The 16,778-nt window shown below is 46.6% G+C and overlaps 1 protein-coding gene across 4 annotated transcripts; it reads left to right on the top strand.

Moving 5' to 3' along the window:
• The first annotated feature begins 1,367 nt into the window (after nucleotides 1-1,367).
• Nucleotides 1,368-10,654, top strand: LOC117646153 (ras-interacting protein RIP3-like). 4 transcript variants are annotated; one of them, XM_034386917.1, is made up of 8 exons: nucleotides 1,368-1,543; nucleotides 2,350-2,689; nucleotides 2,853-2,984; nucleotides 3,103-3,432; nucleotides 3,514-3,929; nucleotides 4,059-4,281; nucleotides 4,355-4,494; nucleotides 4,582-10,654. In XM_034386917.1, the coding sequence occupies exons 2-8, from the start codon at nucleotides 2,411-2,413 to the stop codon at nucleotides 4,724-4,726; spliced, it is 1,665 nt and encodes a 554-aa protein (XP_034242808.1). In that variant the 5' UTR covers nucleotides 1,368-1,543; nucleotides 2,350-2,410; the 3' UTR covers nucleotides 4,727-10,654. The 4 variants fall into 4 exon arrangements, with proteins under 4 accessions (XP_034242808.1, XP_034242810.1, XP_034242809.1 ...); XM_034386919.1 differs by lacking the exon at nucleotides 1,368-1,543 and adding an exon at nucleotides 1,548-1,670; XM_034386918.1 differs by lacking the exon at nucleotides 1,368-1,543 and adding an exon at nucleotides 1,735-1,869.
• Nucleotides 10,655-16,778: the final 6,124 nt, after the last annotated feature.

The raw sequence follows: 16,778 nt of genomic DNA, 5'->3' as shown, positions 1-16,778 counted from the left end.
TCATGGCATGTAACTCACTAATGTTCTTTGGTGGTTGAGATTGTATCATGACAAGAAAACTTCAGATGAAAATAGTCACTGTGTTAGCTGATTTTGAATGTTCACTAACAGCCTGTGAATCCTTTTATTTATTCTTTTTAATATTTATTTTTAATATGAAATGTGTAAATCTGGTCACATAATATTTTTGATTTGGAGTATGTTGTTTTGTTTCATGGAAATGTCCTGTGACACTACTCCTTTATTCTAGGGATAGTTCCTTTGCCATTATAAGGTAAGCTTCTCTGCGTTTTTGCAACTGAACAGCATTCTAATTTTTTATCTCACTCACTTTAAATCCAGTGATCATACCTTCAAAATTGTTGAAGGTCTTACCATTGTAGTTATGCTATGATGCTCTGATTAAAGTACTGACTGAAGTTTCATCATAGCTCAGTGTCACCCTGCCTAATCAGCTGAGGAGGCAATGACACCTGGTGAGTCCCCTGTCCATGGGTGGTTGTGTTAAAGAATTTTTGCGTAGGAAACCAGAGGTGACATTTGAGAAACAGATCCCTCCAGGTGTCAAGAAATGAAGACTGGATGTGTGAATTAATTAAAAGTACAAGTGCTCATCAATCAGCTTGTCCATTAATTCATATAAATACTCTTGGCAATAAGTACAGAAGATTTTCAGGATAAAGTATAAGCGTAGCGAATTGTCACATTTGCAACACATCTTAGGTAGTCCGTCCTTTATCCGTCTAAATTAGTATGTGTTTTCTAAGATTGTGTGATACTAGTTTGGCATTTTATTTTGACTAGCATCCAAATGTTTTGTTTTTAGAAAATGTGTTGCTGTTCAAATCAGGAAAACATTCCAAGAGTGTACTGTTTAGTCAATAGTACAATACCACCTAAAACTCACACAAGTTCCATACTCACTGAAATTCTTTGGTGGATTCAGAGCAATCCACCAATACAACTATTGGATGGTTGCTAATTGCTCTGGCGTTTTTGAAGACATGTTTTTATCCAGAGATAACTGCTAGTATTTATGTCTGTTCTTTCTTATACATGATTGTCTCAGCAATTTTTCCTGGGGGGGGGGGCAATTTTGTGTAAGAGCATGAACACTTGTATGGCATTTGTGATTTGTGATCCAATTTTGTTTTTGTATTGTACTTGTTAAATGATGAATTCCTAGTGGAATCGTCATATAATATGTGTAAAGCTCATAAAAGATTAATAAACGATAACTAACTAGTAAAAATTTTTTCCTTATTCCAAATGTTTCAAAATTCGGAAGATATATTTTTCCTTTACTTCCTTGCCCCTGCCCCCACCCTCGCTTTTTGAGACAGCCGGCTTGTTAGTACGGTTTTCTCCCACCAGAGCAGCATCGAACAACAAATGAGCATCTCGGTGTACTACAGCAGGTGTTTTCGGCTAACATTTACCGTCAAAAAAAGACGCTTTACAGCCTAAAATAGCGACGAAGTGCAGTAAACAATACTGTGCTTAATTTATGCAAAGGGAAATAACTCATCAATCAGTGAGTGTGGTATGTATGGTTGTTTTCCAGTTGGCGTGCCAACCCGTCTTGGTTCGATTGCAAAAATGGCGAAGTAAACAAATTTTATGGGGCATCTCTCTCTCTCTCGGTGACACCGCAGCGCAGACCGAATTCGGTAGGAGCCGTCCGTCCATGACGCTTACTTGAGTTTTTCCTAACTTTTGTAATTTTAAGAAGTCGCACCTTCCTAAAAAGTTATTTTGGTGGGTCCGACCGCTCTGTGGTGGCGTTGGTCCCTTGAGCGAAAAGCTGCACTCTGAAATGTTGATGGAACCGCCGTAGTATTTCGGTGAAAATGGTGTTGTTGTGATCAGGTTGGGGTCCAGTTGAACAAACTTAATTGTGCATGTTCGTCGTGGGTTGTCCAACCATAGGTGCTCTTTTTGTGACCCCTACACTGTGTTGTCGAACTTTCCTGGATGATTTTGACGCCAATGCCGTCCGATTGACAAGGGCATGGGAAATGCTAGCAGTGTTTGCTTCTACCCTAACCTCTTAATTCGCTCCTATCTTTTCATTTTGTATCGCGTTGCTGTGCAATCTCCCTCAACAAATTAAAAGTTTGGCTTATTATTGCACATCTTCTTTCCCTTTTAAACAGATTTCCAATTTATATGATCAGTTTTCTTTATTCAGTCATTTGGCTAGTTGCTTTGTATTTGGTTTGCTTGCCATTCCGTTCAAATAAACATCCTATTAGCAATTTTATTTTAAAGTTGGCCATTGAAAGACTTCAGTTTTATTAGACATTTATTGGTCATTAACAAGTTTTAATGTTTACCCTTATATTTCAGGTTGACTTGCAACACATGAGTGGCCAATGTGTGTTCGCCAGAAACATCACCAACAATCATTATGAATTTTACTCCCTTCGGTGGCCCATTTCCTGGGTCCTTGCCTGTTCATCAATTTCCTGCCAAGTTCAATCATGATGGCACAACAAGTACTACCAATACAACACCTACTCATACTGTGACCCAAAACGACATGTCTAGTGCTCCGAGGTATCATTCTAGCCCTGGACCAACACATTTTTCTAATCAGCATCATTCACCTGTCAGTGTGCCCGTTAATGTGAAGTATTCTAGACCAGAAGCACCCACAAGCGACAGCAACAACGGATCTGTTACCCAGGTATGTGACGTTATGAGACTGTTTATGGTCCTTTTTAAGTTGAGGACTTTCTATATATCTCTGTTTTATTTTTAAGTCACGTTAATCGTCAATTATTCTTAACTGTGTTTAATGTCATGTCTGAGCTATCTATCATATTTCTCTGTCTCTTCCATGTGAACAGACATCCATGATGAATCAAGTTGCCAACTCAACCAAATATACTAATGTCCACTACACTGTAAACGTACCTGTCAGCTATGCTCAGCAGACTCAACAGCAGTCTCAACCATCTGCAACATCACCATCTTTACAAGTATGGGCTAAGCTTGTGAAGAATGAATACAAGCCATTGGCAATTAGTTGTGCTTTTTTCCGCCTTTTGTGCTTCACCAGTTTTGTTAAATTGTTGCTATTTGAATTTTGCTTCTTAGGACAGAGAGGCTGCTGAAACAGAAGCTCAAGAGCAACAGCAGCAGCAACTACAACAGCAACAACAACAGCAGCAGCAGCAGCAACAACAACAGCAGCAGCAGCAACAACAACAACAGCAGCAACAACAACAGCAGCAGCAACAACAGCAGCAGCAACAACAACAGCAGCAACAGCAGGAGCAACAACAACAGCAACAACAGGCTGAAACGGGTGAAACAGGAGAAGTGTTCAATGGCACTGGAACTGTTGTGGGGCACCACCTTCATCATCATGGAACACAGACAACAATGCCTGCATCTTGGCAGTCGCTAGCTACTCCAGGTTCAACTGTAAGTATTTGGGTTCGTCAACACAATTGATTTTTTAACTGCTGTCTTAAGAACTAATTCTGGTAACTCATGACTTTTCAGGTTGCAGACTACCTCTCTCACCTTCCGGCATCAACTCTTCCTATTAGCCTCCATCATTTTCTTAAATATTCAGCTGAGTCTATTAAAAAGGAGTCAGAAGGAAATCCAGCTCCACCCACTACTGCATCACCTGTGCAAGCAGTAGCTGCTCCCACCAGTGTTATCAATATGAATGCCCACCATCCCAACAATGGTGTAATGTCACCAAATGGCCATGACCAGCAAGTTCAACAGCTTCAGACTGTGCAGCAGATTCAGGTGCAGGTCCAGCATGAGCAGCATGAGCAGCTCGAGCAGCATGAGCAGCACCATGAACAGCAGCCGGGACAAGTAGTCATCATCAACCCTGCCTTAAAGAAGAAGAAAAAGAAGAAAGCCAAAGAGAAGAAACCGAGACCAAAGCCAGGAGAAATCAGGTTTGGTCCTATCTATACTTTTTCCCATTAAAAAAAAATATCTTTAACTTGTACCATACCATGATTGATACAATATTTGCATGCAATTAATAGAATCCAAGACCTTACACTGCCAATTTCATATTTCAGACTTACCACTGCCTTGGATGGATCTACCTTGTATTGCTGCCCTGAGTGCCACATGGCATATCCTGAGAAAGAACTGCTTGAACAGCATCTTTTAGGTCATACACTGGAACGCAGATTTGTCTGCAACATTTGTGGAGCTGGGCTTAAACGCAAGGACCACCTGACTCGCCACAAGCAGAGTCATAATCCCGAAAGACCATTTGTTTGCTCTGTCTGCCTGAAGGCGAGTTATTTTGTTTTTAAGCTGTATATAGTTTTTCTGAGACAAATTCAATTATTATTTTGTCTTCTTTTAGGCTTTTAAAAGGAAGGAACAACTGACCCTTCATTTTGTGATTCATTCTGGTGAAAAACGGCATGTTTGCACTGAATGTGGTAAGGGTTTTTACCGAAAGGATCACCTACGTAAGCACACTCGAAGTCACATTGCAAGAAGGTATGATGTAGTTGTAGATCGGGAATATAATGATTGTTCTTATTCTTGTTATTTTTTGTTGATGGGTTGTTTGTCTTTTCTTGACAGGGTCAAAGCAGAAATGAGCCAGAACAATCCTCCAGCAGCAGCAGCTCCTGGTTTAGTGCTGACACTTCAGCATTCAGGTCCTCAACATGTTCAAACTGAACATCAACAGCAGCAGCAGCAGCAACAACAACAAATGATATCGTAACTTGGTGATGGTGAACTTGTTGCCTTCACTCATCATCCCATTTCAAACAAAATGTTTCTATTTGGTGTTTTCTTTCATAACAATGTTTCATAGTAGTGAGAAATTCTATGCTGATTGTGGCATATATATTATTTATTGTTTAGGTTGTTTTGTTTGTTTTATACCTGAGCAGCTGGGCCATTTTCTGCCAGTATTCCACAGAACACTTGTTGTTTCCTTTTGTTACCAATGCTGCTGCTCTTTCGTTCCTTGGAGCACAATGTAACATTGTTCAACTTGGAATGTGGGTTCATCAATGATCTCATAGACTTCCATCTGGGTGCTCTGTAGGCATTGATAGCAGCATTATTGCTTGTTTTACCATGAGATGCTTAGCAGTTCATTTTACCTATAATATATTGTTGGTAAGCCTCAGCGCTGAAGTTTTTGGATGGTGTTATCCTATGTGGATTATCTTTTCTGGATTTTGCAGTGCTTATACTCGAGAAGCTTATCGTGATAACTGAATGAAATGCTGATTTTAAGGTTTTCCATTTAAATGGATGCTGTTGTAATGTTAAGGCACGGACAGAAGGGCAGTGCTTATTTTGGGACAGACGTCTAGTGTAGGAAGGGTTGGATACCTTAGCCCTCTCTTCTAGCGAGGACCCCAATCTCTAGAATGCCCATCTAGACATCCCTACATACCCTGGAGGTCCTGGAGGTTTTTCAGAAGCAAGCCTGGCTAACTTGTTAAATCTAATTCATACACTTGAATTGGTTACCCAATTGCCAAGGAGTTGTGATGATTTCAATTTAGTGTTCACAGTAGATCTTGGAGGCAGTCTTCCAAAGACAGTACTTGTGTGAAGTAATTTTTCAGGAGGTGAATTTTGAAATGAAGTGTCACGTCTTCATACATATGTATGTGCTTACATATATAAATTTGTAGATTAGTATGAACCAGATGCTTCCAATGCTGACTTTTATGCTACTCACTTAAATTTGAAATCACAGTATACACTGGGGTTTGAATCTCAGGAATAAATGAGCTAGGGATTCATGCAACACTCTGACAAGATATGTTCATGTATCTACTCATTTAGCTATTGTGTAAATGTTGCCATTGAAGTGTGTTGTGTGTCTAGATTATCCTTTTTTTTTGTGCTAGGATGAATTGCAATTTTATGTTGCAAGCTGTTTCATCCAGATATCATGATGAGGTTCAGTGGCTCTCATTGTTGTTGTTTGTTTTCTTTTTCTTTTGTAAACCATGACATAGGAATCAGACTGTTTTCAAGTCTTATTATCATTATTCTGAGCTACAAAATTCACTCTAGCTCTCTTCCCCTCCCTTGTCTTTCTATTTTCCTTAACTTATGCCATTTAAAATATTTTTTTGTCTGAAACTCCTGTTGAAGGTAGAATAATGAATACCTTACTCCTTGTGAATGTGACAGTACTCTTATATTATAGCAAGTTGCTGAGGCTAGAAAGTATTAAATGTGAATTCATCGATTGTTTTTTAAGTAGGTAATGTAGTGCAAAATGCTATTGAAGACAGCTTTTTTTAAAGATAGTAGTGTGATTTTTTTTCATTTGTATCTTTTATATGTACAATTACTGTATCAAATTATGTTATAGAATCTACCTTTCTTGTTTCGTTTTGACAATGATAATTAATGTACATATGGAACTGTTGACTTGTCTTTTGAAAGGGAATGAAAAATTTGTTTTGACCAGCCGTAAGGGTTGAATCATCATCAAGGTCGAGTGGTTTTTTTTTTATAAATCAAATCCTCAAAGGAAGATCAGAAAGATTTGTAAAATCTCCCTACTTATTGCATCCAACTGTGGTTGAATACCTTCAGTAAGGTCTGTTTGCCACCAGATTTTGATTTTGGACACAGATGTGCACCTACCTTTTCCAGTATCCAAGAGGGCATAGTAGTGGTCCTTGTGTTGTGTGTAGTCTCACTTTCTCCTGAAGATGATCATTAAATTTTATATGTGACTTAATCAGCTATGTAAACTCTCTTCAGATGTTAGAGATTGACAACCTGCGGAATTCTTGGAACAGCTGTAGTCCCTCTCTCCTCCCTTTAAGAAGTAATGACGTGTAGAATGCCTCTCTTGAGAAGTATACCCATTAGGCTTTTATTTTTGTGCCATGCCATGAAGTTTTTCAATAATCATCTATTTTTGGAACATCAAGTGCAAGATCTTTGTGTAGATTTCTGTTGCTGGAATCGGAATCTAATTTTACTAAGGTTCAGTCTGCTATTCTTCATGCCAGATCCAAGCCAAAGCTTCACACAAATTTTGTAAAGACATACAGTAGTTTGTTTTTCTTTCTAGCATCATTGTGTGTGTGTTGATTTGGGTGTGCTTTTGTATGGCTCCTATATTTTATAGCATCCCTAATAAGAGCGTGCTTTGGAATAGTCTGCATAGTTAGCTGTGACCGTAATGTATTCTCAAAGCTGCATTTTATTTTCTGAGGTTTGGTTCAAATGAATCTCAGACTGAGCAGCAGTAGTCTACACTGCTTAGACTTGCATGCCATAATCCTCAGGAATCCCTGTAGCATAGTATTAAGTGAATAAGATCAAACTCAATAGTACCTTCCTACCTAAGGCTTCTTTGCTATCCTTTTTTGTGTGAGTACTTGGGTATACTCTTTGAGTCATTTCAGTCATTTTTGTTTACTTTTGTGATGTGTGTGATACATCATTTACTCAGTACAGCCTTTGAGGCTAATACAATCTCACGCGTTCATATTGTTTTTGCAATAAACCGTATCAAGTGACACGTAGCTATGTTGATCGAAGTCGCCACCAAAATCAATAGGTAATCTAGACTTGATAACATAATTTACACACTATGTGTGTTGGGTGATCAGTTGCGGAGTCCATGGAACTGATTATTGGCTAAAATGTATCTTTGACCTTAGAATGTAAACTTTAGACTGAATGTAAGTTTAGGTGTAGGTATACAGTGCACTATAAAGGTTCAAAAATCTTATCTTTAAAGAACCTATCCTGGATGAATCATAGGTTTGTTTTCACATTGATTGCAAAATTTTGTGACCTGATAGTTGTGAGGAGGGATCTCTGAACAAAGTAGTATATTATCATAGTCATTAAGGAAGCTCAATCCTTGGATCATCTTCATTTTGGTATAATGCATGAAGAATGACAATTTGGGCATGACAATACATTTTGTTGGACACAGGCAATATGTGAGACAGCCAACATGTGGCCTGGGTCTACACAACAATGGTAACAGTTCATTGAGCTTTAATATGTAGCATCATCAATTTTGTCTTGCCTTATAATTTTGTCATTCACAATCTAGATCTCAAAGTCCAAAGAAAGTGAAGGATGTACAGTTCATATCTCTTGGTTTTAAAAAATGTTGGGCCTTCCAAAGTATTGTAATCCATTCTTTGGACATTTAACTCTCATACAGACTTCTTTACACAGCAGTTCGTTTGTAGGAATTTGACTCGGTTTTATGATGATAACTTATCTTATCTCTTGACTTCAGTAATGTAGGAAACATAAGACATTCATCTGAAAGAAAGAAGTGTAATACAAAATTAGATAATGCTTAGTTTGTCTAAGAAGGTTTCCTGCATGCTTTTTATCACCCAGTGAAAAAGATTTCAGTATTAGTGTTTTCATTGGTACATCTTGATGCTATAATCAGTCTTCTGACTCAATTTGGTTGTGTTATGTTTCTGGAAGTCGCTATTGACATCACAACTGAAGCTAATAGAACCTCAACAAAATTAAATCCATGCTTCCTCTTTTCTCTTTTTTTTAAACTTTTTTTTCTTTCTTATTTTATGTAGAAATTGTTAAATCAATTTAGAGTTTTTATTTGGTTGTGAATACTAGAGTCATTTAAGTTTTTTTCCTTCCCTCTTTCTTTCTATGTTTGTGGGGGGCTCACAATTGAAGTTGCCTGGTGCCATGTTCATAGTTCAATGTATATTTTATTTGCAGCTATTTCAGATACCTCAATACACAAGTTTGACTTGAGATTTAAGTGTATTACCATTAGAGTGCAATCACATTTATAATGTTAGATTTCTCATTTAAGTTTTTAATTTTGGTTGTGGTATCACATAACTGCTGAAATTTGTCATGTGACACCACATCTTGTGTTTGGGAAGCTTTGCTCAAGTATTCCAGAACCAAAAGCTTGTGTACTTATCGTTCTTTTACTATTGTCTGGCGTCCTTGGTCCTTAAGAAATCTGTTTTGTTTATTCCTGCCAATCACTTAGTTTTTCCATTGTCAGATGAGGCAGTTTTGTGGGATGCTCTGTGTAGTTTAACTGTAATTTGTCTAAATTTTACACATATTTTGGTATTGGAATGAACTTAGCATGTTACCATAAACATTTCAGTTGGCTTGCTTGTTTGTTCGTTTGTTTGCAACTAAATCATGGCATTTTGGCTGTACTATCATCATGATCATCCAGTATTAATTAATTCTACCAGAGTATTTATTCACACCATGTGTAAATGACTTTTTTCTTCTTTTTTATTCCAAGACTGGGATTTGAGAGATTTATGTGCCTTTGAATATTCTGCATCGTTTCTTTGTTTGGTACTGTATCCACTTATGAGCTGTTTGATTTGTATTAAGAAGTGGGAAATCTATTGTCTTCAAGATAGATCAACTAGTTGCAGCTTTGGCTTCACATTCTCTTTTTCTCTTTGTGAGTGACCACCGGGTATCAAGGCATGGTTGGATTATTTAATACATATTTAACATCAACCCTTCGAAGTGAGATTTTTTTTGTACAGTTCCAGTATTTTTGTGGACAATAATTTTTAGAAACTTAGTACTTCTCTAGATTGGTGATGTCCCAAGCAATATTTAGAAATGTTTGCAATATTTGTTCTCAAATCTGGCCTTCCAATGTTCTATAAGTAAGCCATTCATTTTAGGTCTTGTGAAGTTAATATGTATTGAACTGTCTGAACTGTACTGATACCTACACTCATCCTATCAAAATAAAGTGGGCAATGCATGTTGTATGTAGATTCTTCCTTAGTAAACTTTAATAGTGTATGACTTAGACTGCTTAACACAAGTCAGACACTTTGCCATTGCTTTCAATGAGTCAAGTCTGGGTTTTCATTCTTGAATGTAATAGGGCGGTTTGTTCTGAAATTTAATATATTTTTGACCAAATTGCTTCACTTGGGATCCGGGAGTACACCCAGCTAAATTAGAAAGTATTGCCACTCAATAAATGTTCTTGTTCTAGTCAGGCAGTGATAAGACAATCGTTGCAACAAATGCTCTACCTTCTTAATGTGTACAACCATTTGTGTAATAAAATAAGCTCTTTCAGGTGAAGTACTGTTATAATTAGTTAGTGCACTGGGACAAAATTTTGTGTAGGTTCCATGTACAGAACCACAGTTATCATGAATCAAATTGAATTCAACAAAAATAGAGATTGTCTCTTATCTCTAGAAATGAGAGAAAGCAAAAGAAGTATATTTGTGTATTGGTGTGTAATATTATTTAAGAACTTTCAGTGTACTTTTCAAGCAGGATTGTAAATTTGTCAACTAAAGCAATCAATGTTGGGTTAAATTAATTGTAAGAGGATGATACATGTATTAAGCTTATGCAAAAGCTTATCAATGAGTTCCACCCCTCTATTTTCTTATAATTTCTATAATGTTAGAGGGCACTCATCACTAAAATGTTTAGAACAGCTAAGAAGCTGGTAGTACACGTGTCATCACATTTTGCAATTCATAACCAGAGAGGTTTGATTCTCCATGTAGATTTGAAATCAAATCAGGTGTATGGGTACACTGTGTTATGCCTTAAAATATTGTTATACCCTTGTACTCTTTGTATACCAAATATTCTAGATCTGCTTCTGTATTGAAGGATTGATAAATCAGAACCTTAATTTTGGTATTTTATTTTCACCCTAATACCACTGCACAAGCAGATTGACAAAGGATGCATCTTTCCCTCGTTAATATTTGGCCGACTCGATGCGTCATAGTTGCAGCTGCCCCTCATTAGTAAAGCATTGCCTAGTGTGAACCAGCCGGACCAGCCGGCACGGCTATGCACGGCGCATTGCGCTCGCTCGCGGAGTGACGGGAGTGACGGCCGGGCCACTGGATCTGGAGTCTGGAGTCCTGGCGGGCTGCTGGAGAGGACCACTCAGTTGCGTCACCGCCCTGGAATATGCTGGAACACGCCGTGGTTACAGTAGTTGCGGCCCGGCCTCTGGGCTGCCGCTGGGTCCGCTTGGTCAGGCCTAGGGCGGCGCGGGGCGCGGTCGGACTCGTGCATTCCCCATTCGATCGCTGGGCGGCCGCGGCCAGTGCAGGGAGACGAAGCTGGCGCAGCAGGCACGGCCCACGGGGCCCACGGGGCCCACGGGGAAGCTCGGACCTGTGCGATCGGTCAGTCGGTCACCTGCTCGCCTCAGACCGATTCCGAAGGATCTTCGTCGCGCTGTCTCCCTCGCATCCCTACGGAAGGCCCTGTGAGTGCGACAGAGACAGCGACGAGGCGATCCTGCGGTCCATGCTCTCGCTGTGATCGAGGGCGCTTGGCGTGGTGCCCGTCCGAGCCGCCGAGCCGGAGCTGCAAGAGAAACAGCCCAATTTGATAACGAGCCTGCTCTTGCTCTATCTGGGGAGACTGGGTTGACCAGCAGTTTTAGTGTTTTGCGCCGCCTAGATTCCCAACTAGGCCCTCCGGGCGCGGCGCGGCGCGGCGGGGACGGGCGGGACAGACACGACACTTGCTGTGTCATGGCAGACGTACGTCCAGATGAACGCGTGACAACATCCAGTCGGTCATCGCGTTCCCAGAGATGCGTCTGCACATGTTGCGGCCACGAGGCCGAGGTCTTGGCGCCTTGGCCGGGGCAACGTCACTCTGGAACCGAGGGGCTTGCCGGGGCGCCGGCCTGGCCTGGCCAGCCACTTTGTTGCACTAATTGTGCAGCCGCCGGGCCGAAACTCGCTAACACACCTGCAAAACGAAAAACGTCTGTAAGTAGGCAAGTTTACCGCTTGCGTGATTCGTTGGCTTCGTTTGGCCCGCCTGTGATTACCGCAGCGACGCCATCCTTGTCGCTCCGCCTGCTCCGCCCCGTCGACGTCAAGAGGGCCGAAAGAAAGCTACCCCCTCCCCTCGCTCCGCGGCCGTCCAAGGCGCTCCGAGTCATTCGCGTTGATTCGGCGACGATTTGATAATTTGCGGCGGCGACGCTGCCCGACGCGGGACGCGGTTCGCACGCCTCTATCCGCGTCGCCGCGACGCCGCGACCCATCAAGGATCAAGGTGCCCGGAGGGTCCCGGAGGCCTTACGAGCCGAACCATCCGGAGAGGCCGCTTCATCGTTGTCTCTGTCGCACTCGCGAGGCACCCCATTAGTGTGCGAGAGAGATAGAGCGACGCACAGGGCGGCACGGGGTGGAGACACTGGAAATGACGCACAGCCCGCCAATTTGGCTAGTAGGTCCCGGGACTGGACGGGGCGGGGCCCGGCCGGGCGCACGCACGCACTCGCCAGCACGCAGCACGCGCACCAAGGGCGCGACGCGCGACGCGGCTAGGCGCGGCCCGCGGCGCCCGGCCCTCCCAGTTCCCAGTGCCCCTCCCCTCCTCCGCGTCAGAACGCAGAGCGGCAGAGCGGTGGTGGCAAAGGTCGCCGGGCGACAGCGGTTTCAATCGTCACCGCGGTGCTAATTGAACCAGCCTCGGCCGTGGCGGCCCGGCCCGGCCCTCTCAAGTCTCGGCAGTGTTTTCGTCGCCGTGTCTCTCTCGCACCTTTGCGGAACGCGTCGCGAGTGCGAGAGAGATGCTGCTGGACGGACGGAAGGCTCCAAGCCGCTTGACGCCCTCACTGGAAAGGGGCGGGTCGCCACGCTGGAGGGGCATGCATCTGCGTCACCTATCCAACGGCTCACAGCTTTTGAGGGATGAGTGCCGATCTCGAAGCTGGACTTTCTTGTGGCGGCAGAGCATTTCTTTCAAGGTTTGTTCGCAAACCGTTCTCAGGCGCGCACCGAAAAAAAAGGGGGGGGGGTGTCATATGACGTTAGAGGGCGGTAGGGTCCAAAACGACGACGTGGTCATCGAGCGAAGCGATAAAGTAGCTCCACTAAAGAAATAAAGCAGAGGCCGAAAAAGGAAGACGACGTATAACGACGCGGAAACCTCCAAACAGGCTCCGGTTTTTTTTTCCGGCGCGCGCCGCACGCGAGGGACTCTGCGTGGACTCTGCCTGCGGTACTGCGGCGAAGTTCCGGGCTGGGGGATCGGCCCGCCGACATTCTTTTGGCTTCTGCCTTTTATTTTACAAAACGAACCTCGCTCTTGGCTTTTCCGCGAGCGACGAGCTCACTACTTTTTGGCGATTCATCCGCCAATTTCCTGTTTGACCTGCGTCCGCCGCGTCCGCGCCGTCGCGCATGGGGCGTGCGTCAAGACCGTCAAGACGCCGGGCCCGATACCGGAGAAACATCAACTCTCAACAAGGTTTGGCCGAACTACGCACACGAACTCACGCACTCACTAACGCGCGCGCGCAAACAAACACACACACACACACACACACACACACACACTCACGCGCGCACACACACACGCACACACACGCACCCGTTTGTAAGGTGCACCGGCAGCGTCCACTACTCGAACCGGCCAATCATCGACGAGAGCAGGGAGGGAGGGGAGGGGGGCACGTAGGGCCATGAGCCTGTTGGTCCGTGTTCAGTCCATGGCCGAACCGCATCGAAACAATGACGACAAGGCCTGCCGTTGTGTGGCCGCGGTGCGCCGCATGCGCGCCTCCTTTCACTCTTTCCAGGTTGCTCTCTGCCCGCCACGGTTTTGGCCCTTCGGGCTTGGTGGCTTGGGCGGCAGGCAGAAACGGAGATCGGCCGCGCCTCGGAAATGCAAGTCGGCTGCACGACCCTGGGTCAGGGTAGAGACGTCCGTGCCCTTGGAGCGCACTCCTTGTCACTACGCGGCCGGGCGCGCACGTTGCGGCGCTGACGGTTTGGGCACACAGACTGCATCCAACTGCCGCTACACGCGCGGTTTATTGGCCGCCCGAGCCAATCCGTTTGCGCAGGCCATTATGCTGCTCTGAATGGACTTGATTGGGACCGGTGGGCGAGCAGCGAATGGCGCTCGGAAGGCCTCGACGCCTCGGCGCCTTGACGCCAGGACGACGCGGCCAAGGCGTTTGTCTCGGCGTCCCAGTGTTCCGGATCCACACGCCCCACGGCAGCGGGGCAGCGAGGCAGCGGGGCCATAGGGACATACATGCCCGGGACATGTCTCTCGAAGGAGGGACACAAGCGGGATGGTGCCTCACTTCGATTGCACTATACTTGACGAATTCATTTCATGTCGAATCGCCTACTGTTCCTATCCCCTTTTAAATTCATAGTCAACTGTCAAAGAAATTTTGGGGTTCGTGATGTTCGTGATGATGCCTGCGGCTAGCGTCGAAGAAAATGAGGATCCTCGGTCGGTGAGCCAAGGTGGAGCGGCGTTTTTGATAAAGTATCGCCAAAAAAAAACCAGTACAGCAGAGCGGGTGAGAGGGCAGAGAGGGGAGGGCGGAGGGTCATGGGTTGGTTGCTAAGTACCAGAGAATGGTAACAGTTGCCTATTTACAGTGCCAAGGTGTGACTTTTTGCCCACCTTTCTGGCGGGGCCGCGGCGCGGGCCGCGGCCTAGTCACGTTAAAACGAACGTGACACGATTCACGTCAAGGAACGTGACGTCACATTCCTGGATCCCAAGTGAGGGGCAAAAACCAGTTCGAATGTCAGGTGTTGCTCTTTTTGGGCGGCTTTTCGCCTTTTTGTTTGCGCGGATTATATTGCCATCATCAATTAGCATATCTCCGGCCGATTCGCTAGTGACCAGTGTAGCCGAGCCGTACTGAGGATACAGTGACGTCACGTTGGCTTGAGCGAGGATCTATCACGTTCGTTTCAATGTGACCTGGCGAGGCCCCCGCCCAAAGACGCATGAATTCGCGTTCAAACAGTGTGACGTCACACTCTTTGGTTCCCGAGCAGTGCTCCCAGTGCGAGCGGTTACGGTGAGGGGGTTTTGCGCACCGTCTAGTGTCGTCTTGGACTATGCCCCGCTGGGCTGTTTGGGCCGCGTTCGGGCCCTCCTGTACGTACACAACGGGAAAAGCAACCCGCAATAGACGTTCAGTGACTTGCTCCTGGGGGACGATTCGGCACGAGAAAAAAACCCGCTCGATGCTGAGTACTTTGGAACGTGTCGTGCTGGAGTCGTCGAACTGTTAGTCTAGCCTGAATTCCCCGGCTCCCGGCCCGGCCGACGCCCTGCCTGGGCCTCCTCTCACGACGCCGGTGCTGACGCCGCTGACGCAGGGATGAGCTTTTCACACCCTGCCGGCCCGGCCGGCCCAGCCCCGCCCCGCTGGCATCTGTTCCCCGAGATTTGACACCATCATTGGCTGGCCAAATAAAACTTTGAACCGCAAACGAGGACCGGCGTCACCGGCGCGCTTTTGCGCATCGCGGCGCGGCTCGCGTCAGACACAAAGAAGTCCTGCAAATATCCAAATATCTCACCTCCTTAACGCCGAGAGTCGCTTTTGCGGCACCTTTCAGCCGACCAGAAAAGAACCAGAAACAAGACCCCCCCCTCCCCAGTGGGCGATCCAAGACAGATGGCTGCTGGAAGGTGCTCTAGGTGCCAACAGTTTGTTTGAGTGGTGCGCGGTGCTACGTCACCCGCCCGATACCCGCGTCACGCCCGCGGCCCACACGTCCTGCTCTTTTTCGTCTCGCCCGCCCGTCTTGCCGGATTCCGTCCAACAGACTGCCAAGAGTAGTTTTCGTCGCCCTGCCTCTCTCGCACTCGCGGGGCTTCCCCTTGAGGTGCGAGAGAGACAGGGCGACGACTCTAGGGATCGGCCTGCTGGACGTCCTGGCGCCCTGGCCGCCCAGGGTCCACGCACGTCCCGCTGTCGCGTACGTCACCGTGACGCTTTGTTTATCAGTTCCTTTCTCCGGGTTCTGGACATCCTGGATGCGCACGTCGCCGGCCTATAGCCTGGCCAGGCGCGGGAGGGGTGGGGGAGGGGTCACGGCCCCGGCGCCCCCGTCACCTCGGCCAAGGTGGCCAAGGTGCCAGTGGGGACACCGGAGGACACCGAACACCAACAGCCGGCAATCCCGCCTCGGCGGCGCCAGTGCGCCAGCCTGCCAGCCTGCCAGGGCGCCACCCTGGCCGTGCGGAGGGCCGAGGGAGTCTCCCACTCCCTTTTGGCGCCTAAAAAGCGCGCTGCAGACTCATTCCCTGAGTCCTTGTCGCTCTGTCTCTCTCGCACTCGTGGGGCTACTCTCTGAAGTACGTAGTCGGACAAGAGGTTTAGGCTTTCCGACTGCAGAGCACTTGAATTTATTTTCCCACACTGCTGGGCCGGCGCCTCCTCCAGAGTCTCCAGGAATGCCGCTGGTCCTGGTCGTCCCGGGGACGCTCCTAGTGACGTCAGCGTGGACCGTGGACCCGCGGGGAGCCGGCCCTCCTAGGATGCGTCGGGGACCAGAGTTGGAGCAGAGAGACAGTGTCACCCCCTGTGTCCCACCCCTTTCACCCGGCCTGGCCCCGCAGCCCCCGCAGCGCCATCCATGATCCAACAGTATCAGTGACGTCGGCGCCACACCCTGCACCCTCGCGTCGCCCCGTCGCCCCGTCGCCTCGCTGTGGAGGAGCGCGCTGTGAGGCCGCGGGGGTGCAGCGCAGCGGGAGCGACAGAGAAAGGCAGACGAGGGTAGCGGAGTGGCGGGCAGCGCGGGCAGCGGCAGGCCAGTTGGGGTGGAAGGAAGTGGAGCGGGGGTGAAGGGTGAACCGACCCCCACCACCCCACCCCCAGCACGCCGTGTCAAGCGGCACCGCCAGGAAGGCGCCCCACCCCCGCGCGCCCCCGCCGGCCCCCGCGGGGCAGGGAGGGGCAGGGAGGGGGCAGTGGGCGAGCCCGCGGCGCGCAGCCAACCAGACGGGCG

Source organism: Thrips palmi, unplaced genomic scaffold, assembly GCF_012932325.1.
Source record: "Thrips palmi isolate BJ-2018 unplaced genomic scaffold, TpBJ-2018v1 HiC_scaffold_19, whole genome shotgun sequence".
Taxonomy (NCBI): domain Eukaryota; kingdom Metazoa; phylum Arthropoda; class Insecta; order Thysanoptera; family Thripidae; genus Thrips; species Thrips palmi.
Note: the sequence above shows the minus strand (reverse complement) of the source record. Positions and strands in the feature narration are given on the sequence as shown.

Coding starts and splice junctions, on each gene's coding strand:
- LOC117646153 (XM_034386917.1), top strand. CDS start 2,411: ATGAATTTTACTCCCTTCGGTGGCCCATTTCCTGGGTCCTTGCCTGTT. Junction 3,433..3,513: donor TAGCTACTCCAGGTTCAACT/GTAAGTATTTGG, acceptor ATGACTTTTCAG/GTTGCAGACTACCTCTCTCA. Junction 3,930..4,058: donor CCAAAGCCAGGAGAAATCAG/GTTTGGTCCTAT, acceptor TTCATATTTCAG/ACTTACCACTGCCTTGGATG.